Source organism: Diadema antillarum, unplaced genomic scaffold (assembly GCF_040938485.1).
Source record: "Diadema antillarum isolate AM-2024a unplaced genomic scaffold, OU_Dant_1.0 scf00000170, whole genome shotgun sequence".
Lineage (NCBI taxonomy): Eukaryota > Metazoa > Echinodermata > Echinoidea > Diadematoida > Diadematidae > Diadema > Diadema antillarum.
Window position 1 is genome coordinate 4,157,742 of NW_027271059.1, and position 25,655 is coordinate 4,183,396.

General features: G+C 36.6%; 1 protein-coding gene across 1 annotated transcript; it reads right to left on the reverse strand.

Moving 5' to 3' along the window:
- Positions 1 to 1,559: 1,559 nt before the first annotated feature.
- On the reverse strand, positions 1,560 to 24,085 carry LOC139722716 (methyltransferase-like protein 27). The gene is made up of 5 exons (XM_071634006.1): positions 23,957 to 24,085; positions 13,375 to 13,497; positions 11,510 to 11,648; positions 2,636 to 2,728; positions 1,560 to 1,762 (listed from the first exon to the last, which is right to left on the reverse strand). The coding sequence occupies exons 1-5, from the start codon at positions 24,083 to 24,085 to the stop codon at positions 1,560 to 1,562; spliced, it is 687 nt and encodes a 228-aa protein (XP_071490107.1).
- Positions 24,086 to 25,655: the final 1,570 nt, after the last annotated feature.

A 25,655-nucleotide genomic window follows, 5' to 3' on the forward strand; every position in this document is an offset into this window, starting at 1 on the left:
ATAGAGCTAAGATGTTATATTTTAAGACCCTGAAGTAGCATCTAGACAATTTAATCATAGTGGGTTTTATCAATGCGAAAATCTGATTTTTTTTTTTTTTTTTTGGGGGGGGGGCATACTGTATGGGCATGTTCAACAACCATGCATTTAGCATGTCAGTTATGATATACATATTGGTAACTATAAAGTCCATAAAGGAGGAAGCAGTGCTAACTTATTACGACTGTTATCAATTTGATTGAAACGTTGGAGTGATTCGACTATTACACACAGTCGATTAGGGTGTGTCAAGTTGCATTTTTATGGAGTTGATTGATCTTGACCACTGACTTAGGATTAACCTTTAACTCTCTTGCATAAAGGAAACATTTCCAGTCTATTTCGTTTCAAATGATACACACACACACACACACCCACACACACACACAAACATAATTTTTGGACTTCTGCCCAAGTGGAATTTATGGCCAGAAGTGACATTTTAGCGATATCTTGGTGACCATGATCATTGTTTCATCCTTGTCATTTCAGGCTTTTATTAATCATTCATTCTTATTTACCCTTCAATTCGATTTCAATTCAAGTATATCTGAATTTTTCGACAAAAACAAAACAAAACACACACTTCGCTATCTTTTGTAATAGAGAATAATATGAACAAGACAACTATGTGAACTGAACGGAGTATATTATACAACAACAGTGAAACCGTACAGTAATAACATAATTGCAATGAACAATATTGTTAATCACTGATTATTGTGATCGATGTGAACAATATACAATGTACGAAAAATGGAGGGAGCCACTGAAAAGACAATTCTTGCAGTGTGACACGGGCCCCTCAGAGAACGCAATATAATAGAGAAACAGGTTGAAAAAAAGGTTTGAAAGCCCACTAAGGGACAGTAACAGACAAACACGAAATAAAAAAAACCAGACCAGGACAACAAGAAGATTACTTGAGACAAGACTGAACAGAGACCATTCTTACCATTCTTAAAGAAACACTTGAGTGGTTCACTAGGTACAAGCATTGCTTTTTAGTGGACCTCTCAGTTCTCTTTTATCCCTCCAAACATAACTTAGTATTTTGCCGATATGGGATATCTCTATTTGTTAATTTTCGTTTCGCACATTCTAATGTATATAATTATGCTTATGATATAATTCCTGATTTATTCTGTGTTATGTTTTGTTGGAAGAAAAATGAGAATGAAAATAAATGAACTGAAATGAACTGAACTACTGGAGATTCAAAAACTTACTGTATTATAATGCTTATTAAATGCTTATTGAAACTTCATGTAAAATCACAGTCACATATAATTTGCAAATTAATGTTACACACAGGTTTGCTCTAACTATCTTGAAAAGACATGCACAAACACAAAGATATTCACATATTTTGTTTCAATGATGACAGCACTCCCCATGTGCAGCTAAGAACTGCTTCAGATTCTTTCGACGTCGAATTACGTACACAGAAGCCATCCCCTTCATCACGTGATCATTGTATTTCTGTATCATACACGTGAGCATGCTATGAACACCCTAATTCATCGTTTTCTTACGGTGACGACAACGCCGTCGATCTCAACGACATCTCCATCGACGGCGTTTTGGTAGAAAGGAACACCGTGGTCGGCCTGTCGCTCCCAAATTCCGTCGACTTCGTACTTTTCGAACACTGACTTGACATCGAAATCCTCGGTCTGCATCTCCAGTCGACTTTTGCGCATGAACGCTATAAAGTAGCCACCTGTCATGAGGTAATAAAGGTCACAGGTCAATGAACCTTGCCTAAAAATTGCTCGTTTCCATCAGCTGAGACCTCAATTTGTAGGGATGGCCAGTATAGGGGCAATATGTGAGGAGCGCAGACATACGTGCATATAATAGACTAGTTTTAGATAAGTGTATAGTTTGAAAGGTTAACGGTGATAGTCAAAGTTCAGAGTTATTTTGCACACACACACGCACACACACATGCACGCACACACACAAACACACGCAAAAGAAGGTCATTCCAGCCCTTGTTTCCGTCCAAGAATCTCCTGTATGTGAGGATGGACCTCCATGGAAACCGGCTTTGCTGATCAGGGTGTTCCACCTCATTATGTGGCAATAAATTCAGTTCAATTAAATTATTCAAGATCTATTATGATAACTTCATTAAAAGGATCATATACATGTACTTGTGATTTATACGGCGATTACGTGAGAAAGTATAGCAATGATTATTCTCATATTTCTTTTTTATTTCACATACAAACGTACTTTTGTATCATAAAGTAGTGATTACGTGGGAACAAAAACGCACTGTATAACGTTTCGATATTTTGAATTCACGTAAGGAAAGAATCATTTGTATATTTCTCTGCAAATCAATGGGAGACTTGTAAGGACATTATACCACTACCTCATTTGATTATCATTTTGTCACTTTTCATTTTGTTTGAAGGATGGTTTCTTGTAAGATAAAGTCAGCGATGTGATTTTCTTCTTGTTTAGCTGCATAGTGGTAACGTTGAACATAAAATACGATAGACATTGTAACTCTATAAATGCAAAACGAAATTATGGGGAAGTAGTAAATTGTTATGATACAACGTGTAATTGCGTTTTCACGAACCTTTTCGGAGAATTCGATTGACTTCAGGGAGAGTGTGCTGATCCATCGCCCTTGGACCAATCACCGAGATACCGATGATAATATCAAAGCTTTCTATATACAGATTTCAAATGAAAGGATGACAACAGATGATAATAATGATGATGGTAATGATGATAATAAAAATAATAAATGCAATAATAATGATAACAATAATGATAATAATAAGGTCTTCTTTATCCAGGGTAGCCTCTTCAGTGTTTCCACTGCTCTACCGTAGAGGGCCTGCCATTATTATTTTCCTATAGGGCTCACACCTGTAAATAAAATGGAATGTCCCAGACCCCTTCACAAATTCGTACCAAAGATACCAAAATAAATGAAGAAAAAAATAATTAAAAATCAATAATGCAGTTTGGCATAAAACTGAATAGCTGCAGATATTGAGTATGAATTCCTCTATACAAACTGCATTTTGGTTGGAAAATGAAAGCTTTTCTCGTGGAATTTGAAGGGACTATATTTCATTTGGTGCATGTACAGACTAGAAATGTCGCTTTGGCGACTGGTATGCCTCCGCCATAATGCATGATTTTCCCAATAGGTCTAGATAGTATGTGGACAATGTGTGATTACATTTTCACAAAATTGGCAAAATATTGAAATGACAAGTTTGTCACAAATGTGTTAAATGTTCACCTTCCTTGACCTAGGTTTAATTGGATGAATAGGAGAGCATGTATTTGGGGATTTAAGGACCTTAACTAGACTTTGACCCATTCATACATTTATGCATTGAGTAATTTTCAAGGTACCGGTATGGAGAAAAAGTGCAATTTCTGAATTGAATAGTAAATTGTTACCATTTTCATCTGGCCTTTGACCCTAAAATTCATAAGATAATCACTTTCAGGTAGAACATGCATAATATGTACTAAGTTTCAAGATAACTTGAGCCACTTCCGAGATATGGAGGAAAAAGTTAGTTCAGCACTTTCACTTGATCTTTGACCTTTTGACCTTTGAGGCAAAAAAAAAAAAGAAGAAAAAAAATCTTTCCAGAGAATTTCTATTAGGTTACACATGCATACACCAAGTGTAAAAAATAACCCTGCTGGAATTGCATAAATATGAGGGAAATAGTAAAATTTTGAAGTGTTGCACTTGACCTTTGACCCCATGAACCCTACATTCTCTAGATAATCACTTCCAGTCAGTACATGTATATACTATGTTCCATGAAGATACCTTGAACAATTTTCCAAGGTACGGAAAAAAAAAAGTTTTAACATTTTTATTTGACCTTTTGAACTTTGATCTCATGACCCAAACTTTCACCAGAGAATCTTAATTGGGTAATACATGTATACACTAAGTTTCAAGAAAATATCTTCAGGCATTCAATAGATATGGTGGAAATAGTGAAATTTTATGTATTTGACCCTGACCTTTTGACCTTTGACCTCTGACCTCATGACCCAAACTTTCACCAGAGAATCTTAATTGGGTAATACATGTATACACTAAGTTTCAAGAAAATATCTTCAGGCATTCAATAGATATGGTGGAAATAGTGACATTTTATGTATTTGACCTTGACCTTTTGACCTTTAACCTTGAGCATGTGCACCCAAAAGTTGATAGGCACAACTTCACCCCCTAATACACATACATGCCAAGTTTCATTAGGATACCCCAACAGGTTTTGATAGTTACCTTGTCCACAAAATTCATTACGGACGGACGGAAGGACGGACGGACGGACGGAATGACGGACGGACGGCCGGACGGACAACCCGAAAACATAATGCCTCCGGCACCACTTCGTGGCGGAGGCATAAAAATAGGTGATTATTTGAGTGAAAAGAACTCGTAGTCTGGCTTTGCGGACCCTTGGACAGAGTTTGAGCTGAAGAACCCGCCTTGGAAATTTGATGGATGACAGGATATAGCTCACTTATCCAGGTTAGTAAAGATGAAACACCTAATTTCTCCCAGGTATTTTACAGAATTTTTTTGAATTTTTAATTTTAACACACGTCTCTATGGGGAATTATTTACCCGTGTGTGCCCTATACCGTTGCCAGCATAGGCGCCGGAAGTGGTGGGGGGGGGGGGGGCAAAACGCATTTTTGCCCCCCCAAAAAGCCCCCCCCCCCCCCCAAAAAAAAAAAAAAAAAAAATAACAATAACAATAATAAAAATAAATGAATTTAAAAAAAATGTACATATATGAATAAAAGGGAAAAAATATGGCTACAAACGGCAGCTTTTGGACTGTAAAATGTCAAAATTTTCAAGCTTGCTCGCTTCGCTCGCTCGCATCCAGCAGTTGAGCCCGGTGCGCCTCCCCCTTAATTTCTAAAGCGAAAAACATAGCTACGACGGCAGTTGTTGGACTCTAGAATGTCAAAATTTTCAAGCTCGCTCGCTTCACTCGCTCGCATTGAATCGTTATGCCATTCTCCTAATGTTGCTGACAGTAATTGCCAGTAGTTGCGCCCGATGCCCCCACCCCTTTATTTCCAAAGCGAAAGATAAATATAGCTACAAACGGGAGTTTTGGGACTGTAAAATGTCAAAATTTTCAAGCTCGCTCACTTCGCTCGCTCGCATTGAATCTTTATGCCACTCTCCTAATGTTGCTGCCAGTAGTTGCCAGCAGTTGCGCCCGATGCCCCCCCCCCCTTAATTTCCAAAGCGAAAGATATAGCTACAAATCCCAGTTTTGGGACTGTAGAATGTCAAAATTTGCAAGCTTGCTCGCTTCGCTCGCTCGCATTGAATCGTTATGCCATTCTCCTAATGTTGCTGCCAATAATTGCCAGCAGTTGCGCCCGATGCACCGCCCCATTATTTTCCAAAGTGAAAGATATAGCTACAAACGGGAGTTTTTGGACTGTAAAATGTCAAAATTCTCAAGCTCGCTCGCATTGAATCTTTATGCCATTCTCCTAATGTTGCTGCCAGTAATTGCTAGCAGTTGCGCCCGATGCACCGCCCCATTAATTTCCAAAGTGAAAGATATAGCTACAAATCCCAGTTTTGGGACTGTAGAATGTCAAAATTTGCAAGCTTGCTCGCTTCGCTCGCTCGCATTGAATCGTTATGCCATTCTCCTAATGTTGCTGCCAATAATTGCCAGCAGTTGCGCCCGATGCGCCCCCATTTATTTCCAAAGCGAAATATATAGCTACAATTAAAACTCCAGTTTTGGAACTGTAGAATATCAAAATTTTCAAGCTTGCTCGCATTTTATTGTTATGCCATTCACCTTATGTTGCTGACAGTATATAATTTGTCGATCGTTTCACACCGTCATTCCATAAACCATGTAAGGAAAACTTACAATGTTCCTCAATGACTGCGTTGTTGAATGTATCACATTCCGTAATGTATTGTAGTCCCATTATTGCTCACGCACACACGCACAAGCACACAGACTGTCAAAATTACTTAATGGTTCCCCCCATGTTTCGACCCACCGTACGCCACTTTACATATATATATATATATATATATATATATATATATATAATATATATATATATATACATATATGGGTCAGAATTTTGAACGATGTACAATTGAGCCAAAACAAGGCAAAATTTAAAAAGTAGGGAATTCTCCAAATCATTCATCTTACCTGAAAGAGTATAACTCAAGCTTTAATATGAACCCAATTATACTAGGATTTTCCCAGAGGAACAAGTTTTTATTCACCGCTGAAGTTTACCATGTCCAGAGCAGTGAACGTCCGTGAGGAATAGTACTGCACATACATTTGAATACCATTTAACGTAGTTTCCAAAGATCTGATTCACTTCAAAATCCTAACGAAATATCTTAAGGGACATGTGTACGTGCTTGCAGAATATTAAGCTTGTACTCTTAAACTGTACGTAATGGTAGACAACTGATGATTTAACTAAATTTGTCATTTCTGTGGAAATATTGCTCTTCCGCTAAACACTTTCTCCACTTTACGCGCATTTTACAGAAACTTAATATTTTCACCTCTTATTTCACTATCCCATACTTTAATCCTCACTCCCAAATAATAACATACCTTTTTAAGATGTATCTCATCTGGGCAGTCTCTATAACCCAACAAACATAGCATAGTTTTCATCACGGAGGTTCGCATGTAGCTCACGGACGTTCGGAACAAACAGGATATTGAACAATGCAGCTCTCTTGAGTTGGAAACGCATTCTACTCACAACAAACAGTAATTTCATGTCGAGAACAAACTCCTCAGCAAAATCCTGAATAGATATTACCAATTCTCAATCATATAAGTTTGCTTATCTTCTCATACTGAGGAATCAAAGAACACAATTTTTCCATCTCTCGTAAATGAACGTACAAACGTACGTGTAATCTCAGTGACGTAGTCCATCCTTGAGAACGAATATATTTATCAAAATTTCGTTATCATGAAGTAAAGATTCAGGTCCTAAACTTGTTATATAAAGTCTACAATTCAAAATTTGCTTATGTAACGAACATGGTCACAGCTAAAATTATGACAAAGAATTAATACAGAAAAACATCAGAAATGTGCTCCGTTATAGAAATACGAAGTTTAGCTGGGGAGGACAAACAAATACATTAGGAAGAAATCCCTCTGTGTTTGCTCCTTGTGTTACACACTGTTACCGAGGAGAATTTGTGTTATTATATTAGTCAGAAATGATAATAGGTTCGATACTGCGAAGTTTCGTCATAACAAGACACAATAAGTCCATATAACTTGGATGGATGTTTGTGACTTCAATATTATACAATATGGTTTGTTATAACAAACCTTTTGTAGCGCGTCATTTCGGAGGCTCGTTATTCATACAGTTTGTCAATACGAAAATTGATATAATTATGAAGCTTTTTTATTCGGTAAATGATAGGAATTTCCGAAGGTTAACCGAAAGGTTTATTAATTGGAACATGAAAAATCATGTTCGCTTATCCAAATGTGGAGAAACAAGTTAACAACTAAAATCCTCCAATTTCAAAACCTCATAATAACCGTTTTCACCTAAACGAATATCAGGCCCATTCCACTTTTAGAAGAACTGACCTAAGAATAATGATCCTTAATATCTATTTTGCGAAGAACATTTCTAATAACAAACCTCCTGAATTAACTGCAATTTTTTTCATTGCGGAATAACAAACCTTTGGACATTGGAGTAACGAATCTTTGGAAGAGCGAACGTATCAAAGTGCAACCTTAAACCTATTCTTAATCATTACTTTTTTAACATGTGTTTTCAAAGTAAAGCACAAAAGCACAAACAAATTGACGATCTCTCTGTCTCTTAAATGTAAAATGAAAAAAAAATCTTGGAAATAATTACAAATGAATATTGCTTTTCATTGATGAGTATAAAACAACACCATGTGATGATAAGCGGAGGATTTGTGTGTTTTCATCAGACAATAATTGTATACTGCATTATTTTTGTTCACTTGTGACGGCATTTCGATGAATAAAAAACATAAACAAACAAACAAAAACTTCTCCAGAGGAATTTGGTATAACGGGAGTGCGCTGGCAATTCTTTTCTCTGTGTGTTGGAGCTCGATCCCTTCTCTGTTTCTCAGTCATTTTCATTCAACTGCTTCCACGTCTTTTTGAAACTTTTCCGTTTCTTATTCAACACATGCCCATTACAGACTTCTTCCGTCATTATCCTGAATGTGATTGCGTAGCACTTTTCGAATTTGTTTTGGTTTGTTTTGTTTTGTTTTTGTTTTGTTTTTTGTTTTCTGTTTGGTCGCAGCATGTTCAGGCTATTGAGGGAATGAGAGAAAAATCGTCATGAAGAGAATAATAAGAATGAATTAAGGCATTTAATATCATGACAATTACAGCGAACGTCCGTTATGGAGACCAAAACTGGATGTGTTCTGTTTGAGACGGCAGCTACCATACTAAAAAGATAAACACTTAGAGCACCTGTCAGTAAAAAGTGGCACTGATCCTCTTTCTCCTACTATGTAATCCATTGACTTATTCAACCAACGAACATCCGTGAAAAAAAAAAAACGTTTTCCGTTTGTTATTACAGGTAAATTGAGTGCTGAACGCTATTCACTTTCGGGTATGAGCGGCTCGGTGATTTGGTAATATTTTCAACTAACATTAATCTTATGTGCAGTGATATATTTGTAATTGTCAGAAATTTCCTTTCTCGGACAGAACGTCCGTGAGCGAAACTTTCAGAACCTGTAACAGTACAAATTGTCTCCCGAACCTCAATAGAAAGAAATTTAAATGCACAGAAATTACAGATTACGCAAAATTCCATTTTCCTATAACTTTGCTTTCAGTGTTTAGCTTTTTTTGTATAATTAGAGGGAAAACAAGCGTAAAATTATGAGTAAATTTTCAACTGTTTGTTCATCATGATCACATAACGCCTTAAAAATTCTGAAACTACTGCTCTAAACTCATTGTTTACTTTGTAAAACTTTATTTGTCGCTATTGGAGCAAAAAATTTTAAAGAATACAGGACACTTTCGGGACAAGTTATCCCTATCGGAGGGATTGCATACGTCACGGACGTTCGCTGGAATTGTCACGGACGTTCGTTCTACTACTAGGGTCATGTTCCAGGACGGATAACTAATCGACAGAGAGTGCGTAGCCTTCCTAACTCTTTCAAAAATTTGAAAAGGTATTGTCAATGCAAATTATAAGAAATTTTACATCCTTACAACATATGTATTGCTCAGAGGGGGATCAGGAGGTGAATTTTCAGAGAAAATATCAATTATTTGCTTGGTTTTTGGTGAATTGCATGGTCCAAAAACTGCGGACGTACCTCAGTCCGCTCCAAAAATGACATGCAGCTCCTCGGCTAGAGAGCCAAAGGTAAAATGCACCTTCGCCATCAAGGCAAGATGGTGTCCCACTCGAAAACGTTTTAATCATCACGGACGTTCTTTTTTTCTCGGAGGTTCGTCTAAAAATATAATTTCGGTTCCTATTTGACAAAGGATGGACAGAAACTCAAAACAAACATATTATCATGTTGCTAGATCTTAGTTGATTACGACTCAGAACAATATCGCCAATAACGTTCCATGGGCTACGATCTGTATTAGAAAATAACGGAAGCACGTCCGTGACGAAAACTGAGTATAATTTTGCATAAAAGAATATTACGTCCCATGTACAGCCAGCAGACGTACAATTTTTGCAGGATATGTTCATTAGGTGGAACACCAAATTTTCGTATACGTTACAGTTGGGACAACAAAGTAGAATTTGCAGCAGCGATAGAAATAAAAGCATCACGGACGTTCGTCTGTTTAGGACTTTGATATTTCAATTGTTCTCTGTAATTTTATACGTGCTCATAAAGTTCTTATAATTTTGTGGTACATACCCATGATATGTCAGATCCAGAACATGGTCAGATATTAGATGCCACGTACCATTAAAAATGCACATCATTAGTTTGAAAAACAAAAATTATTGTGAAAATAGCGTTTTTACCGTATTTTTACGCTTTAAGTCCTTGTGAAATGAAAAATATCAGGCAAAAGTTAACCAAACCATATATTTCCTGAAAGGAAATTTACCAATCTTTGAGATGACATGAAAAAATCTGGTTTCTTAGATCATCCTGGCGTGTTCTAAGGGAAAGAATGTCATAAGGTACGAAAATTGGCAATTGTACATCGTTCAAAATTCTCACCCATATATATATATATATATATATATAAAATAGATGTGTGTGCGTGTGTGTGTGTATATATATATATAATATATATATATATATATATATATATATATATATATATATATATAATATGTGTGTGTGTGTGTATGTGTATATTGTGTAACATATGCATGGTCTAATCTTGAGCCCCCTCCAATGTTTGCCCCCCCCCCCCCCCCCCCAATCCAAAACTGCTTCCGGCGCGCCTGGTTGCCAGGTACCCATTTCATACACCTTGGTTGAGAGGGACATGGTGGGTGAAATCATCCTGTCCAATGACACAAACACTGGGCGAGGAATCGAACTCGGGTCCTCCAATTAAGAGTCAGAAGTCTTATCCACTATATACCAAAGCGCCCCAACAGACGCGCAACTAAACAAAATGGAACAAGGCATGACGCATACTTCTGTAACAGAGTTATCCATAAAGTGGATAAGCTGCTATGACTGTCATGATAACCGCACAGTAAGTGAACAATATGCTGTCTCAAGATTGAAAAAAAAAAAAGATGATAACATTCAAGTCATCCGAATGCTGTCTGGAGGTCATCTATTCGCAGGTTTAATAAGCAGTACGGTACTTCTTTCTAGGAGACTTTTCAGTTACGTTTCATATTACAACGACCTCTTAATCAATGATACGGATTGCAGAAAAATCACAGATCAACTGCAGATGGACGAGATTCAGCAATATGTAACGACGACAGATATCAACATGTTTCAAATCATTGGTTGTCCTTGATAGTGGTGGGGATTTCTATTGCTGAGGCGTGATGACAAAAGCTTCTTTCGACACACACGCACAAAAATCAAACCTTATAAGGGAGTGTAATAGTCTACGTATATGTATATTATTATGTAATACATATCTGTCATTTCTAGACAACTACAAGAAAAGAATAATGTGTAAGATACAATCATCAGTATAACCATGCATAAGACACATAACATGGCCATAACTTTCCTGCACCTGCACGTCCGCTTTTAATTGCTCGCATTTCCTTTCGTTATTTTGTTTAGTTCTCTTAAACTGGCTGATCGACGATTGATCTACGTTTCTGTTTTCACTCCTAATGTTTGCTATTTTCAATCCATCAACTAGGGCACTACATGTTTTGTTCATCTTCTGAGAGGATACGTTTATCCTGAATCCATACATACCATCGTCGAAGGGTATACCAGAGTTAGATCCAATATCGACGATTTCCACCTGACGATAGATTTTTCTCGCGCGACTCTTTTCGACGAACGATTCATTGGCGTCAATGCCGCATATGTTTTCATATCCCATCAACTTGAGCTATAACAGACGGAACGTGAAGTATAAGAATAAGCAAGGGTGATATCGACCCGACCTTCCATTCAGACTGAAGTTATGTAGTTACCCTTAAACATAAAAGATTCATGTCGGTCCTGCCTTATTTTTTTACTTATCAATGGATACCACTTTTCTTTTTAAATTTTAAAGTGAGTCTTTAAAAAGTAATGTGACATATGATGCCAATCTATACAACTCACGTTGTAGCTCTTCTCTTTCCGTTAACTATTTTGAGTTTGGCATCCGGACGCTCCTTTATAGTAGCTTAGAACACGCGGAAAATAGACAACGGGAATGGAACACTGTACCGTATGTCCCCCCCAAAAAAAAATTACAACGGGGCCCTACGCAATGATATCTTTAAAAATATTGCATCAATCTAAATACAAATTCAGGGTATGAAACTATAACTCATTGCCCACATCTTACAGAAAACCCCATTCGATTTGCTTCAGTGGTCAAAGAGAAATGAGGAATTTTGTAGAGGATGTCGGGAATCTCTTTTGTCCAAGTTCTGTCTATTGTTCACACACAAAATCATCGAAGTGCTAAACTTGGAAGAATCAGACTCATGACATGCTTTACTACAATCCCCATTTCTCTGTGACCGCTTAACCAAATCGAATGGGATTTCTGCAAAATATAGCTAAGATGTTATATTTTAAGACCCTAAAGTAGCATTGAAAAAAAAATCATATTGGATGTTATCAATGCGAAAATCTGATTGTAATTTTTGTGGGACATACTGCAGTATTTCCTTCAAAAATTAGAATCAAATTTTCGAATTGATAACATCCAAAATGATTGACCTGTCTAAGTGTTACTTCGGGGCCTTAAAATATAACATCTTAACTCTATTTCGCAGAAAACCTCATTCAATTTGGTTAAGCGGTCACAGAGAAATGTAGATTGTTGTAAAGCATGTCATGAGTCTAATTTTTCCAATTTTAGCAATTCAATGCTCTAGTGCGTGAATAATAGACAGAACTTGGACAAAAGAGATTCCCGACATCCTCTACAAAATTCCTCATTTCTCTTTGACCACTGAAGCAAATCGAATGGGGTTTTCTGTAAGATGTGGGCAATGAGTTATAGTTTCATACCCTGAATTTGTATTTAGATTGATTCACTATTTTTAAAGATATCATTGCGGGGGGTCCCGTTGTAATTTTTTTGGGGACATACTGTACCATGCAAACGTAATACAGCTGTATTCACCGTTGTTTTCCATCAGTCAAAGTGTACCTTTGTTTTTCAACCCGTCTTAATTCAGTTGCTAATTTTTCGGTATATCCGACCACTAAGAATTCATAATTCTCATGAGTCCACCACAAAATACTGAGCTATACAATAATGTTTGAGTGGTGAATCATAGATTTTGGAGTTCACCATAGCAGATGACACTATTGTTATCTCTTTTCGTCAATAGTTTCCACACTTTAATTTTGAGAACATGCATCCTTTGTTTATGAAAGGACATCACTGTTTGTGATCTTGAAACAACTTCCGTCCTTGCCGGGAGATATACTGCAAAACAGCAACAACAACAAGAACAACAGACAAACAAACAAAGAAACAAACTGGCCACACCACTATTGCCTTATTGTTATTGTCAATAAACGTGGTAATTGCATCAATATAATTCGAAAATAAGCCAACAGAATTAGATTTGTTTTCAGAATGAAGAATACTAACGTGTTTAACTTACCGTCTCTCCAAAATGGCCTGTACCACATCCAAGGTCCAGTATCTTGACTGTCTTGTTGGGGGCTACCTCTGCAACTTTTCTGGAACATGCATTGTAACCATTAAAACCTAAGGTTACCATGTCCTGCACCAGAAATAAATAAATGAGAAAGACACGAAAAAAATGAAGAAAGCCAAGTTAGATATGCCGGTTCGTCCACATCTATGTTGACAGAAACCGTTTGACGTTTAATGCTATAGCAGCACCTTACACACTCATTTCCCCCCTTTTCTTCAGTTCAAGCAGAGCTGTAAAATAAAATTTCAAGAGAACAACTGTGGAAAGCAATATATAGCGGCTACATGCTAAGCCTATGTATAGGCTCTTTTAAGAACATTCTGGGACCGGTATCTGCTGTAGAAATTTGTCTGGAGAAAGTAAGAGTTTTTTTTTCCCGCGTAATTTGAGAAACTCATTTGATTTGCTACGGTATAGGGAAGACGGGGCAAACTTCAAGTGCACCTTGGTAGCTGGTCATCAAAGAGATGTTCTAAGGACATGATTTTTTTTTTGAATGATTTTGAATGACATTTTAAAGCGAGCCTCAAAAGGCCGACAAGTCCTACATAAATTATGACACGATTATTGTTGGAGCCGAAATCTAGCGAATTTGTTGTTGTTTTCCTTCTTTTCTTTTTCTTAACTCCGGGAGTGGATGGGTATCTGGTAATTCTGGGGTGACGGAAAGAATATCGCTTTCGTTTAAAGTACGCCCATTGTTCAACCTCAGGCAGATATAATCTTTTGTGGCCTAATATGGGAGAATGCATACGACCGGATGTGCACCTCCAACAATCCGTTGATCTTTGATCCCTTTTAAAATTTACAAAATTTACACATCATCATGGAGTATAACTGTTTGTCTTACACACACTCCCATAAAGTTTTACTGCCGTGAATATTGCCCTTCCAGCAACCCTCAAACTTCGTTACAAAAGGCTATAATCGATACACAGATAATGGAAATGGAAAACACAGTTCTTATCACACGATTGAACAAAGATTTCATTACGGCTTCTTCTCAGTTTCTTGCAGTTGATCATATAGGCAATACAGTTTCAATGGTGAATGGGCATCAGCTTCGCTAAAAACATGTATTCAAATCTACGCATTTTTTTTTAGATCTTTAAACAAGGATGGGAATGCAATATAATTCCAGTGCTCTCATGCTTTTAATATGCTGAAACAACTATTTTACGCAGGCTAGCTGCTGCTCCAGGCAAAGTTAATGCAAAGTTTTGTTTCGTGTTTGTTTGGGGTTTTTTTTTCCTTCTTTTGCTTATACCTCTGCACAAGGACTGAATACATTTGGTAAATTGGTACGTTGTGATACTCACTCTTCAAACACTTTTTTGCTACCGAGTGATTTGTTTGTTTGTTTGCTTGCTTGCTTTTATTTCTGCATTCAATCAGATGCATTTTGAATGCAAACTTCAAAAAGTACAAAGACAAAGAATAACAAGTGCAGTGAAATAAATCGATAACAGTACATAAATAGATACACATAGGTGATTGCATTGAGCAATGTAGATACACAGAAACATAAAATAAGATATACAGTATTTTTCAGTAAACAACAGAGACCATTGAATGCAGGAGACCACCATCATAAGCGATTAAGCTTGAAATGGATGGAGGCCTCATAAAATGACTATCCAACGACATAACTCTCTTGGCGGAAGGTGATCAGGTGAGTGCAGTGCAGTTGCAGGTGAGAGTGCAAGATGCAGTTGAAGGAAGAAAATAGAGATTGACAATAAGATGACAATCTATACTATAAATATTTGTTAGCTCAATTGGTTTGGAGAATGTAATTGTATCAAATATCGTTTGAGTGAAGCTTTCCAAGAATAAATACTTGAACAAGACTTTATATTATCCGGGAGATTATTCCAAATGTCCGGACCCGAATGTCTTATAGATTTATGTGTCACTAATAATTTGGGATTCAAAAGGTGGAAATTTCTACATATACGAGTAGGGTACGAATGGACAGAAGTATTGAACCTAAACATGTTATCAAACGGTGATGGAAGTTGATCATGTATATATTTAAACATAATTACTGCTACTTGAATAATATTCAAATCAAAAACCTTCAATGTTTTAAGCTCATAAAATAAAGAATCAGTATGAGCCAGAAAATGCGATCCTGTACAAATACGTATAACTTTCTTTTGTAATTTGAATATAGAATTTATTTTGGTAGAGCCGCAAGTATACCCCATACAACATTGCAATAACTTATATATGGGAGAATTAAGGAATTATATAATTGAAACAAAGTTGAACGAGGAAGAAAGAACTTCAGCTTGGAAATTATCCCTATATTTCTAGAAATTCACGTTGTAACATAATGTAAATGCTCCGTCCAAGTCAAACTTTCATCTATATAATTATACTCCTAGAAATTTTAATTTCGTTTTCTTTTCTAATGGGATATCATCAATGTTAATATGTATCAACGTATCTTCATTATGAGAATGAAGTTTGAAATAAATGAAGTGAGTCTTTTTTATATTCAAAGAAAGTTTATTAGACTTAAACCAATTTGATATTTTACTAATTTCAATATTTAAAGTATCATTTAAAATCTTAAGATCTTTATGAGAATAAAATATATTCGTATCATCAGCAAATAGAACAAAAGAGAGAAGAGAGGATGTATTTATGATATCATTAACATAAAGAAGGAATAATAGTGGGCCCAGAATTGAGCCTTGAGGAACACCACATTTAATTAAAAGGGGGTCAGATTCACAACCATTAAAAGTAACATATTGTCTTCTATTAGTTAGATAATCTTTAAGCCATAAAAGTGCTTGTCCTCGAATACCATAATGACTCAGTTTGGTGAGTAAAATAGAATGATCAAGAGTATCGAATGCCTTACTCAAATCACAAAATATACCTGCAACATGTTCTTTGTTTGCAAAAGCACTCGTAATTCTATCATAAATTTGCATTAGTGCTAAATCAGTTGAATAATTTTTTTCTGAAACCATATTGATTGGGAATAAGTAAATCATACTTACTAATGAATTTAAGAAGTGTATTATAAACAATTTTTTCTAAAATTTTGGATATACTAGGCAACAAAGAAATAGGTCGATAATTACTAATTTCATGGGGATCATCTTTTTTATGAACAGGATTAACTTTCGCTATTTTCAGCAGATCAGGAAAAATACCTTGTGATAAAGAAAGATTAAATACATGACTTAACGGTTCTGCGAGTGGATAAACTATTTCTTTCCATAACATCATACTTATTTTATCAAAACCATAAGATTTAGAGCTATTTAAAGATTTAGTGATACTTATGATTTCACTGGGACTTGTTGGATTAAAATAAACAGACTCTTGATTTTGGTCAAAAAGAAAATCTGTAAAATGAGCAGAAGTATTGCTAATTTTAGTAGCAAGTTCCGGACCGATGTTAACGAAAAATGAGTTAAATGAATTAGCATATATATTGGGATCATTTATTTTAATGCCGTTTAATGTGATATCATCCGTTGGCGGAGAATCCGGCTTTTTACCTATAGGACCTCTTTAATGATTTTCCATGTTGCATTAATATTCGAAGAAACCTTTTTCATTCTATCAGAAAAATATAATCTGCGGGATAAACGAATCAATTTTGTCAATTTATTTCGATAAACTTTATACATATTCCAATTAAATTCAGTTGGGTTACGAATATGTAACTTATACAAAAAAAAAATTACGAGTGTTTATGGATTTCAAAATACCTTTTGTAATCCAAGGATTTCTTGGTTTACTTCGGTTACTTTTTGTTCTACATAAAGGAATATTATTTTCATAATAATACAACAATTTATCATTAAAACATTTATATGCCAAATTAACATTGTTAATACTATAAATATCTGTCCATTTCTCTAAAAATAAATTCTGTTTCAATAATTGCACATTACGTTTTGACTCTTTATAATACCATATTTTATCACATAATTCATTACGACCCAATTTACATTCACAAATTGGAAATATTGGTAAATGATCAGAAACTTCAGAACATAATATACCCCCGTAATTGTATTATTATACACATTCGAAAATATATTATCAATCTGAGTTGATGAGTGTGGATTTATCCTGGTGGGTTTATTGATAATCGACATAAAACCATATGAATACATTAAATGCATAAAATTAAGGGAATTATTGTTATCGGATGTGGGGGAAAAGTTAATGTTGAAATCATCCAAAATAAAAACATGTTTACTTTCATTATCTATCTTATGGAGATACAAATCCAATTCATCACAAAATAATTCACAATTCAGATCAGGGGGTCGATAAATTAAACCTATAATAACATTTTCAGAAATTGGGTTATCAATTTCAATAAATAACGTTTCTGCATATCTTAATGTGATTTCAGAACGGATTTTGGAACTGTAAATTTTGCGCAATGTAAAACGCAACACCGCCACCCCTTTTTCCTTGACGATCAGCCCTAACTAATTTATGATTGGGTAAGTTAAAGATATCAGGGGAGTTTTGATGTAACCAAGTTTCACTTATTCCAATAACAGAAAATTCAAAATTGTTTAAAGGACAAGTTCACCTTCATAAACATAAGGATTGAGAAAATGCAACAATATTAGTAGAACACATCAGTGAAAGTTTGAGGAAAATTGGACAATCGATGCAAAAGTTATGAATTTTTAAAATTTTTGTGTTGGAACCGCTGGATGAGGAGACTACTACAGCTTGTGAGTCATATGCGTACAACAGGATAAAGAAAATGTAAAGAAAATTCAACATATTTTCACTTTTTTTGCATAATAAAAGAGCACTTGACTTGTCTCTTTCTAAAAGCAGGGGGAATAATATCACCCCTAACATATGTCGGTAACGAGTCAAGGGAATATGTACTTTTTTCAAAAGATGGAATTTTGTGAAATTCTCTTTATATTTTCCTTATATTGTTGTACGCATGTGACATCTAAGTTATTCATACACTGCAGTAGTCTTCTCATCCAGCGGTTACTACACAAAAACTTCAAAAATTCATAACTTTTGAACGGGTTGTCCGATTTTCCTCAAACTTTCAATGACGTGTTCTCTTAATATTGCTACATTCTCTCAATCCTTATGTTTAGGAGGGTGAACTTGTCCTTTAAAGAGTGCAAAAGATTTTCCAAATATTCAAAATTTTTATTCAAACTCCTAGAGTTATAATGGTCTCATAATTCCGCAAGTTAAAACTCAAGCAGGAAAAAAAAATCGTTTTCACACTATGCATCATGTATTTGCAATCAGCTCCCCGCTGAAGTCCGAAACGTCACCTCTCTTCAAGCGTTCGTAAGAGCATACATATCTCACTTGGGGTAGAATTCGGGTATTTTTGATATTCCTGTTTATGTTAAGGTATCATTTTCGCCCGGGATTCTTTTTCTCAAATAATATGAGTTTAGTATTATTATCGTCAAGGATTAATTTTGCATTTCTTTACTTATATATAGTATTGATATTGTGTTGATGTTATGATGTAAAAAGGAATGTCCTTGATTTGTTATTTTGTGTTTGTTGAACTGTTATATTTTGTCATTCTGTTGCAGGGCCCCCTAGGATAACAGTGTTTAAACCACTGATGGGGCTACCCTGGGTAAAGAAAACTGAATAAATAAATAAATAAATAGAGTTTATATGAAGAAGTGAAATATTATCTGAACTATACGGTATAATATCATTGAATTCAAGGGGTGTGTACTTACTGTCGCGCATAGGCATAACGTCAGCAAGAATATCGGGGGTATTCACCTGTGACGCCATTTTGTAATACAGAAATGTAAATTACCGGAGATTTGAGAGACAACAACTGCATAGGTGCTAATGTGCATTTTGCAAGTGCATACTGCTGTGCAGGTGTGTGTACAAAGTGCAAATGTGTGTGGGGTTTCAATATACAATACAAAATTTGGTACAATTAGACCCATCTTGGTCACAGTTACAATTATTACTCAATTACAACAGATCACCAGGGGATAGTATAAAGGTGTTGTGTTTTAAAACACGTACAGATAGAGAATTCAAGGACCGTGACACTTGCCCAGTTAAAGTTCAGGGAGACTTTCCAGTATACGGGGGGGGGGGGGGGAGGGGAGGGGAGTAAAGGGGAGTGAAGGTACATTTCTTGCAACATCTGTATTGGCTATTGAATGCGGGACTTTTAACCATGCACCCATTAACACACGTATCAGAGAAAAAAAAAACAGTACAAATACTAAATGGAAATCAGGGTTTTAATAGCAACCCGTTCAACATGCGTCAAACCCAGGTGCTACTTGCAGTGGCTTAATTACCATTGGAGATCAGTCGGCCGTGGCGCGAAAAAGCAGCCACGCCTCGTGTCGACACACAACATGTGAACGATTATACATTCATGGAAACTGCTTACTGTACATGTATGATAAGGACGTCTTATCAATGGGTTCGGAGTTTCAACAGGTGATTCGTAGAACAAAGGGATTTTTTTTTCGGACAGTTCACAGTAGGATAAATATCTGCCAAAGCAGTGTGGGATGTGCTGTACTAAAAATAATAATAAAAAAATCGGAGTTCAATACCAAAAAGTGTGGGAGGTTTAAAAGAACCATTTACCAGTTATAAATTAAAACAGATTACTGACTTTCTTTAAAAATGTAAAGTTATGGGTTCAAAAACATTTTGAAACTATGAAGTGAAATATGTGGGTAGAAATGTCTGGCTTCAATCAATACGTGAAAACATGAGGTACTAACTGTCACCATACTGTGGAGAATGACCAGGTGGTGGATGAGCATAACCTTGCAAAATTGAACCGTGTATCCCTAAAATGATGACCGAAAAAGGTTTTCTTTTTTCCCCGTTAAACTTTTTTGATAACCGCCATCAAAAAATATATATATACATGAATGTATATAATAGGAAATAAAAATGGTTATAACAAGCCATGGTTCTATCATTCAATACACTCAGCGTTGGGAGTCACAGTGGATCAACAAGGAGGTCAGATATCAGAGGCGTGGAGGGGAAACCTCGCCCTGATATTGGTTTACGCACAAGACGCGTAATTAGCAACACATATATTTGTAGTGAGGTTACAAGGCACAATTGAGTTCTACGGTTAGATATCAAAAAAGGAAAAATGTATGGAAGCTTAGTTGACAATTGTTTGACTTCAGATGATCTTGCTCAATAACAATAAGTTGTAAGAAAAGGGAAAATTGTCAACCAAAGAGCTTTGACATTCCCATTCCCAGTAATGGTGGACTTGGCAATTGAAGGCAACCATTTTCAATCAAAGATTACGTAACTTTTTTTACGAATCAAAGGGCGATGCCCGTCAATAAATCCAACAAGGTAAATGAAATTTTCCTGAATGGTAGCTTTTTAATGGCTCCTGGAAGGTAGTGACAAACATACATTCTTTTCGTGGCTAATGTGTTAAATGATTTTTTTCTTTACTTGTTATTTCTTTTTACTCAACCAACGCAATTGTGCCTTACATAATATCCTTAGCCATAATAAAACCAATACAAGTTGATTATGAGAGTCATGGTGTCGAAGTATTTGACCCCTCCATACGAACAAAAAAGATGGCCCAAAAGACCGATATAAGATATTGGCTATAATTTTACCGTGGTGAGGAAGGGGAGCCACGCCCTGTGTCTATATTTTAGACGTGTGTGGACAACTATAACGACTACATATTTGTTTGTTTTTTATATATAATTATGTACGTTGAAGAAATAACTGAATAAAATCATTGCTTGACACAAATTCATTATACAAATTCATTACAAACTTTAGAGTTCCTTTATATGAAAACCAAAGGACCGTGACCCTTGGCCAGTTAGGGAGGGGGGGGGGGGGGGGGGTGGGGAGTAAAGGGGGAGTGAAGGTACATTTCTTGCAACCTCTGTATTGACTATCAAATACGAGACTTTAAACACGTACCCATTAAAAGACGCGTAGAAGAAAAAAAATATTGTACAAATATTGAATGGAAACCAGGGAGTACAAACATGAACCCGTTCAACATGCGTCAAACACAGGTGCCACTTGCAGTGGCCTGATTAACATACAGACATATAAGTAGGTCAGGTGTGAAAGAGTAGCCACGCTCAGTGTCTACACTAAACATGTGAACGATTACACATTCTTGCAAAATTCTGATAGTACGCCTGCATAGAATAAGAACGTCACGTCAGTGGGAACACCTCTGACTTTCACAAAGATGATTTGCAAAACAAAATAATTTTGTCGGGCAAGTAGAGGGATAAATGCCTGCCAAAGCAGTGCAGGAGATACTATACTGGGAAAATCGAGGTTCAATAACAGGAAGTATGGAGGTTTGTAAAAACCGTTTACCAGTTATCAGTAAATTTAAAATTGATTAGTAACTTTCATTCACAAAGTTGGAGATATTGATTCAAAAAAAGTTTTGAAACTTAAAGTGAAACAGGCGGGTGAACATTTCTGGCTTTACAATTAATACGTGAAAACATAAGGTACTAATTGTCACCATTCAGCTCGCAGGCTGGTGGCGGATGAACATAACCTCGCCGATTTGAACTGTGTATCCCCACAGTGATGACAGAAAATGATTTCCCTTTTTTCTCGTTAGGTTTTTCATATTACCGGTCATCAAAATCTTTATAATATGAAGTGATTTCTTTAAATATAATATGACGTGAATCTCTGTAAATATACATTGATTCACAGTGGATCAACGAAGAGGTCGGATAGCAGAGGCGTGGAGGGGAAACCTCGCCCTGACATTGGTTTACGCATGCACAAGACACGTAATTGGCCACACATTGTAGTGAGGCTAATAGGCACAATTGAGTTCTATGGTTGAATATTAAAGCAAGGAAAATGTATGGAAGCTTAGTTGACAATTGGTTGACTTCAGATGTTCTTGCTCAGTAACAATAAGTTGTAAGAAAAAGGAAAATTATCAACCAAAGAGCTCCGGGTTGGAATGTGTTTTGACATACCCGGCCGCAGTGATGGTGGATTTGACAATTGAAAGCAGCCCATTTCCAATCAGAAATTATGTAACTCTTTTTATTAATCAAAGGATAATGCCCGTCAAATCCAACGGGCATGACAGGGTAAATGGAACATTCCTGCATGCATGGTAGCCTTTATAGCCACTGGAGGGTGGTGACAAACATACATTCCTTTCGACGCTAAAATGTCAAATGTTGCTATTTCTTTTTCTTTAATTATCATTTCTTTTTAACCAGCTAACGCAGTTGTGCCTTTCAGATATTCTTCAGTTTTCAGTTGACATCCATAGTATCATATGCTCCCACACACGCTGGCAACACTATTCTTTTTGTTTTTCCTTGATATTTATTGATTTCATCCAAATCATTCATAAATCAACCCATTCTGGGTGTAACACGAACAAAAATCAGTCCAAATGCAATTCAAAACACAAACAAATCCATTTGTCAATTTATACTGCAAATAATCTCTCTTCAACATAGATAACTCGATTATAAGTCAACCCTACTAAAAATTTCTTCACGAAAAAGTTTTGACATATACCAAACCTATATCCCTTGAATACATTGAATCATGTTACTCCTTCTCACTAATACAAGGGCGTATACATAAAAAGCAAATACATTATAAAAATCTAGAATGAAATCAGTCATAAGACGTAAGTCGTAAGAAGAAGACAAAACTGACCAACCCTTCCCCTCCCAATCGAAAACAAATCTAATCTACACTTATCCTAAATATTAAATTCTACCAATATCTATCATACAATTTATAACTATCCTTCTCAAATCAAAAACCCCATCCCCACCAACCCCCGCGCACATTCCCACTAACACATGCACACACCAACGCACACACACACACACACACACACTGACACACACACGTACACACAAGAAAAAAGAGTGCACAAAACGTGTTACAGAGGGCAACTGGTATAAGATGATCATGGCCTGAGCAGTTGTAGCACCATCGTATAGCACAAAGCGATTAGCATACGTTCGTGTTCTTTCTAATTCCTTTCCCAAGTGAGGTCATGAATTCCGGAAGGGTCCCGGGCCAGGAAGAAGGCATTCACAAGCATTCTCATGCTTTTTTAGAATATTTTGCCTTTGTATATATATATATATATATATATATATATATATATATATATAGGCCTATATTATATACATATATTAGCTGGATGGCAGCTAATAGGTTGGAATTGTATGAGTCCTATCTACCACGGTTGAACTACCACGGTTGTAATACCAGAGAGGTGGTTGAGATAACCATGGCGCCATAAAGCTAATGGAATACAGTGTACTGACTAATACTGACTGTTGGTCCATGGAGCAGGGGGGGGGGGGGGTGGGTGGAGCTGTTGTAGCTCCACTGTTTAGATAGAACTTTAGATAGAAATATAAACCCGTTTCCAATTCTCGCATGTCTGTTTTGAATGGCAGACGAATGTAACACACGGCGCATCCCTCGAAAGTCTGGGCGCTGTAAGTTTGAAATGGTTTACCTGGTCATAGGTGTTCACCCATTGACTATATTGCTTGATCTCCTGTTCATGCGTCTCGGCGTGGATTACAGTGGCAAGTCGAGATGTTGCCTCGATTTGGGCGGCATGGTCAGTGGCGTAAGTCTCCATCGTCTGGTACCTTGGACCTAAAACAAGTTTTCTTCTTCACTTCACTAATTCATTCAGGGAGGTGGTTCCAGCACACCTTCACTTCATGGGGAGACTGAATAGACACAGAGGGTGAGATATACTATGGTAGTATTTGGCAGGTTGCTGCTGTCCTAGACAAGAATTCCTCGTGTACTGTAAAGCTGCGTTCACATAGAAGTATTCGGTATTCGCTATTCGCTATTCGGGCACCGAGTACACCACCCGCACCGTCAACTCACCATCCCATGCAGTGAGGATTTCTTCCTCCTACATCCCAGCAAATCTTATTAACAATTTCTAAACTGCATCAGAATGTCAGTCTACATACTTATATTTGCTAAAGGGCAAATCCAGACCAAAATTGTCATTATTTCATAATTTAAACGAGGGACGGTATACGCTGCAAAAAAAATCGAACAAGCTCGATTCCCACTTTGCTATACTTTTCGCAGCTATTCGGTACTTTCGAATAGTGCCCTCTTATGTGAACCGGTGTGAGGAAATCCTATCGTTCCATTCAAGCTATTCGCGTGCCCTGGAAAACGAGCCCCGAATACCCGAATAGTATACTTCTATGTGAACGCAGCCTAAAAGGAATACAGTTCAGATAAGATGAGTACGTGATACCTCCTTAGTTCAGATAAGGGCAGCATTCAGTCACTCGCACGGTACTGTTATCATCCTTGGCACACAGTCTCAGCACATAACGAGTGCCTTTTGATCATTTCGCCGCCGGCTTTTTGGCATGTTTGTTTGTTGGCGTTCTTTTTTTTTTCAGAAACGTGCTGGTGAAAATTAATGTTTGTGAATACACAGGCCATCGAACAAGGACGGCAAACAGAAAGGTCACTTGCCCCTTGTGACCCCCCCCCCCCCCCTCAAACCACTTTTTTTGCTAATATATTATTCAAGAGGACACTGCGTTGATTTTTTTTTTGTATTCAGTTTTGTAAAATACATTCAATGCAGTACAATTCTATAAACCATTAATTTATTTTCGCCAAAATATTTGAACGCGAAAAAGTGCAGAAGAGGGGTTGGAAAACCACTTAACTAAGTTTGACACCATGTGACTGGACTTGGCCAATGGGTAACAAGATAGGCCTATAGTAATCTCGGTCTCACTGATAAGGGGTATCCTATACATAGCCTATAACATGCACTTTTAACGTGGATCCTGCATTATTGCAACTCAAGCAGATCGAGGTACAAAGATTTACCTCAAGGTGAAGGTCGCCGGGGTTTTACATCACGTCCAAGGCCGTGTCAAGGGATAAGAATCAAAGTTCGGCTTTTGTTGTCGTTAGAGGGTGTGTACAGTTCTGGTCGAGGTGAGGATTTAGCTTTTAACGTTTTGCGAGATATTCAGAAACCACTCTATGAGATGTCAAAGAGCATGCAGTTCTAAGGGGTATCAAAAGTTTATTCGATGAAAATCGGTTTTGAAATGGCTGAGATATCCAAAAACAAAGTGAAACAAAGAGATCCTAATAAAGTTGTGGCATGTCGCCTTTTATTATTAGCACTTTTTTGGACATCTCAGCCATTT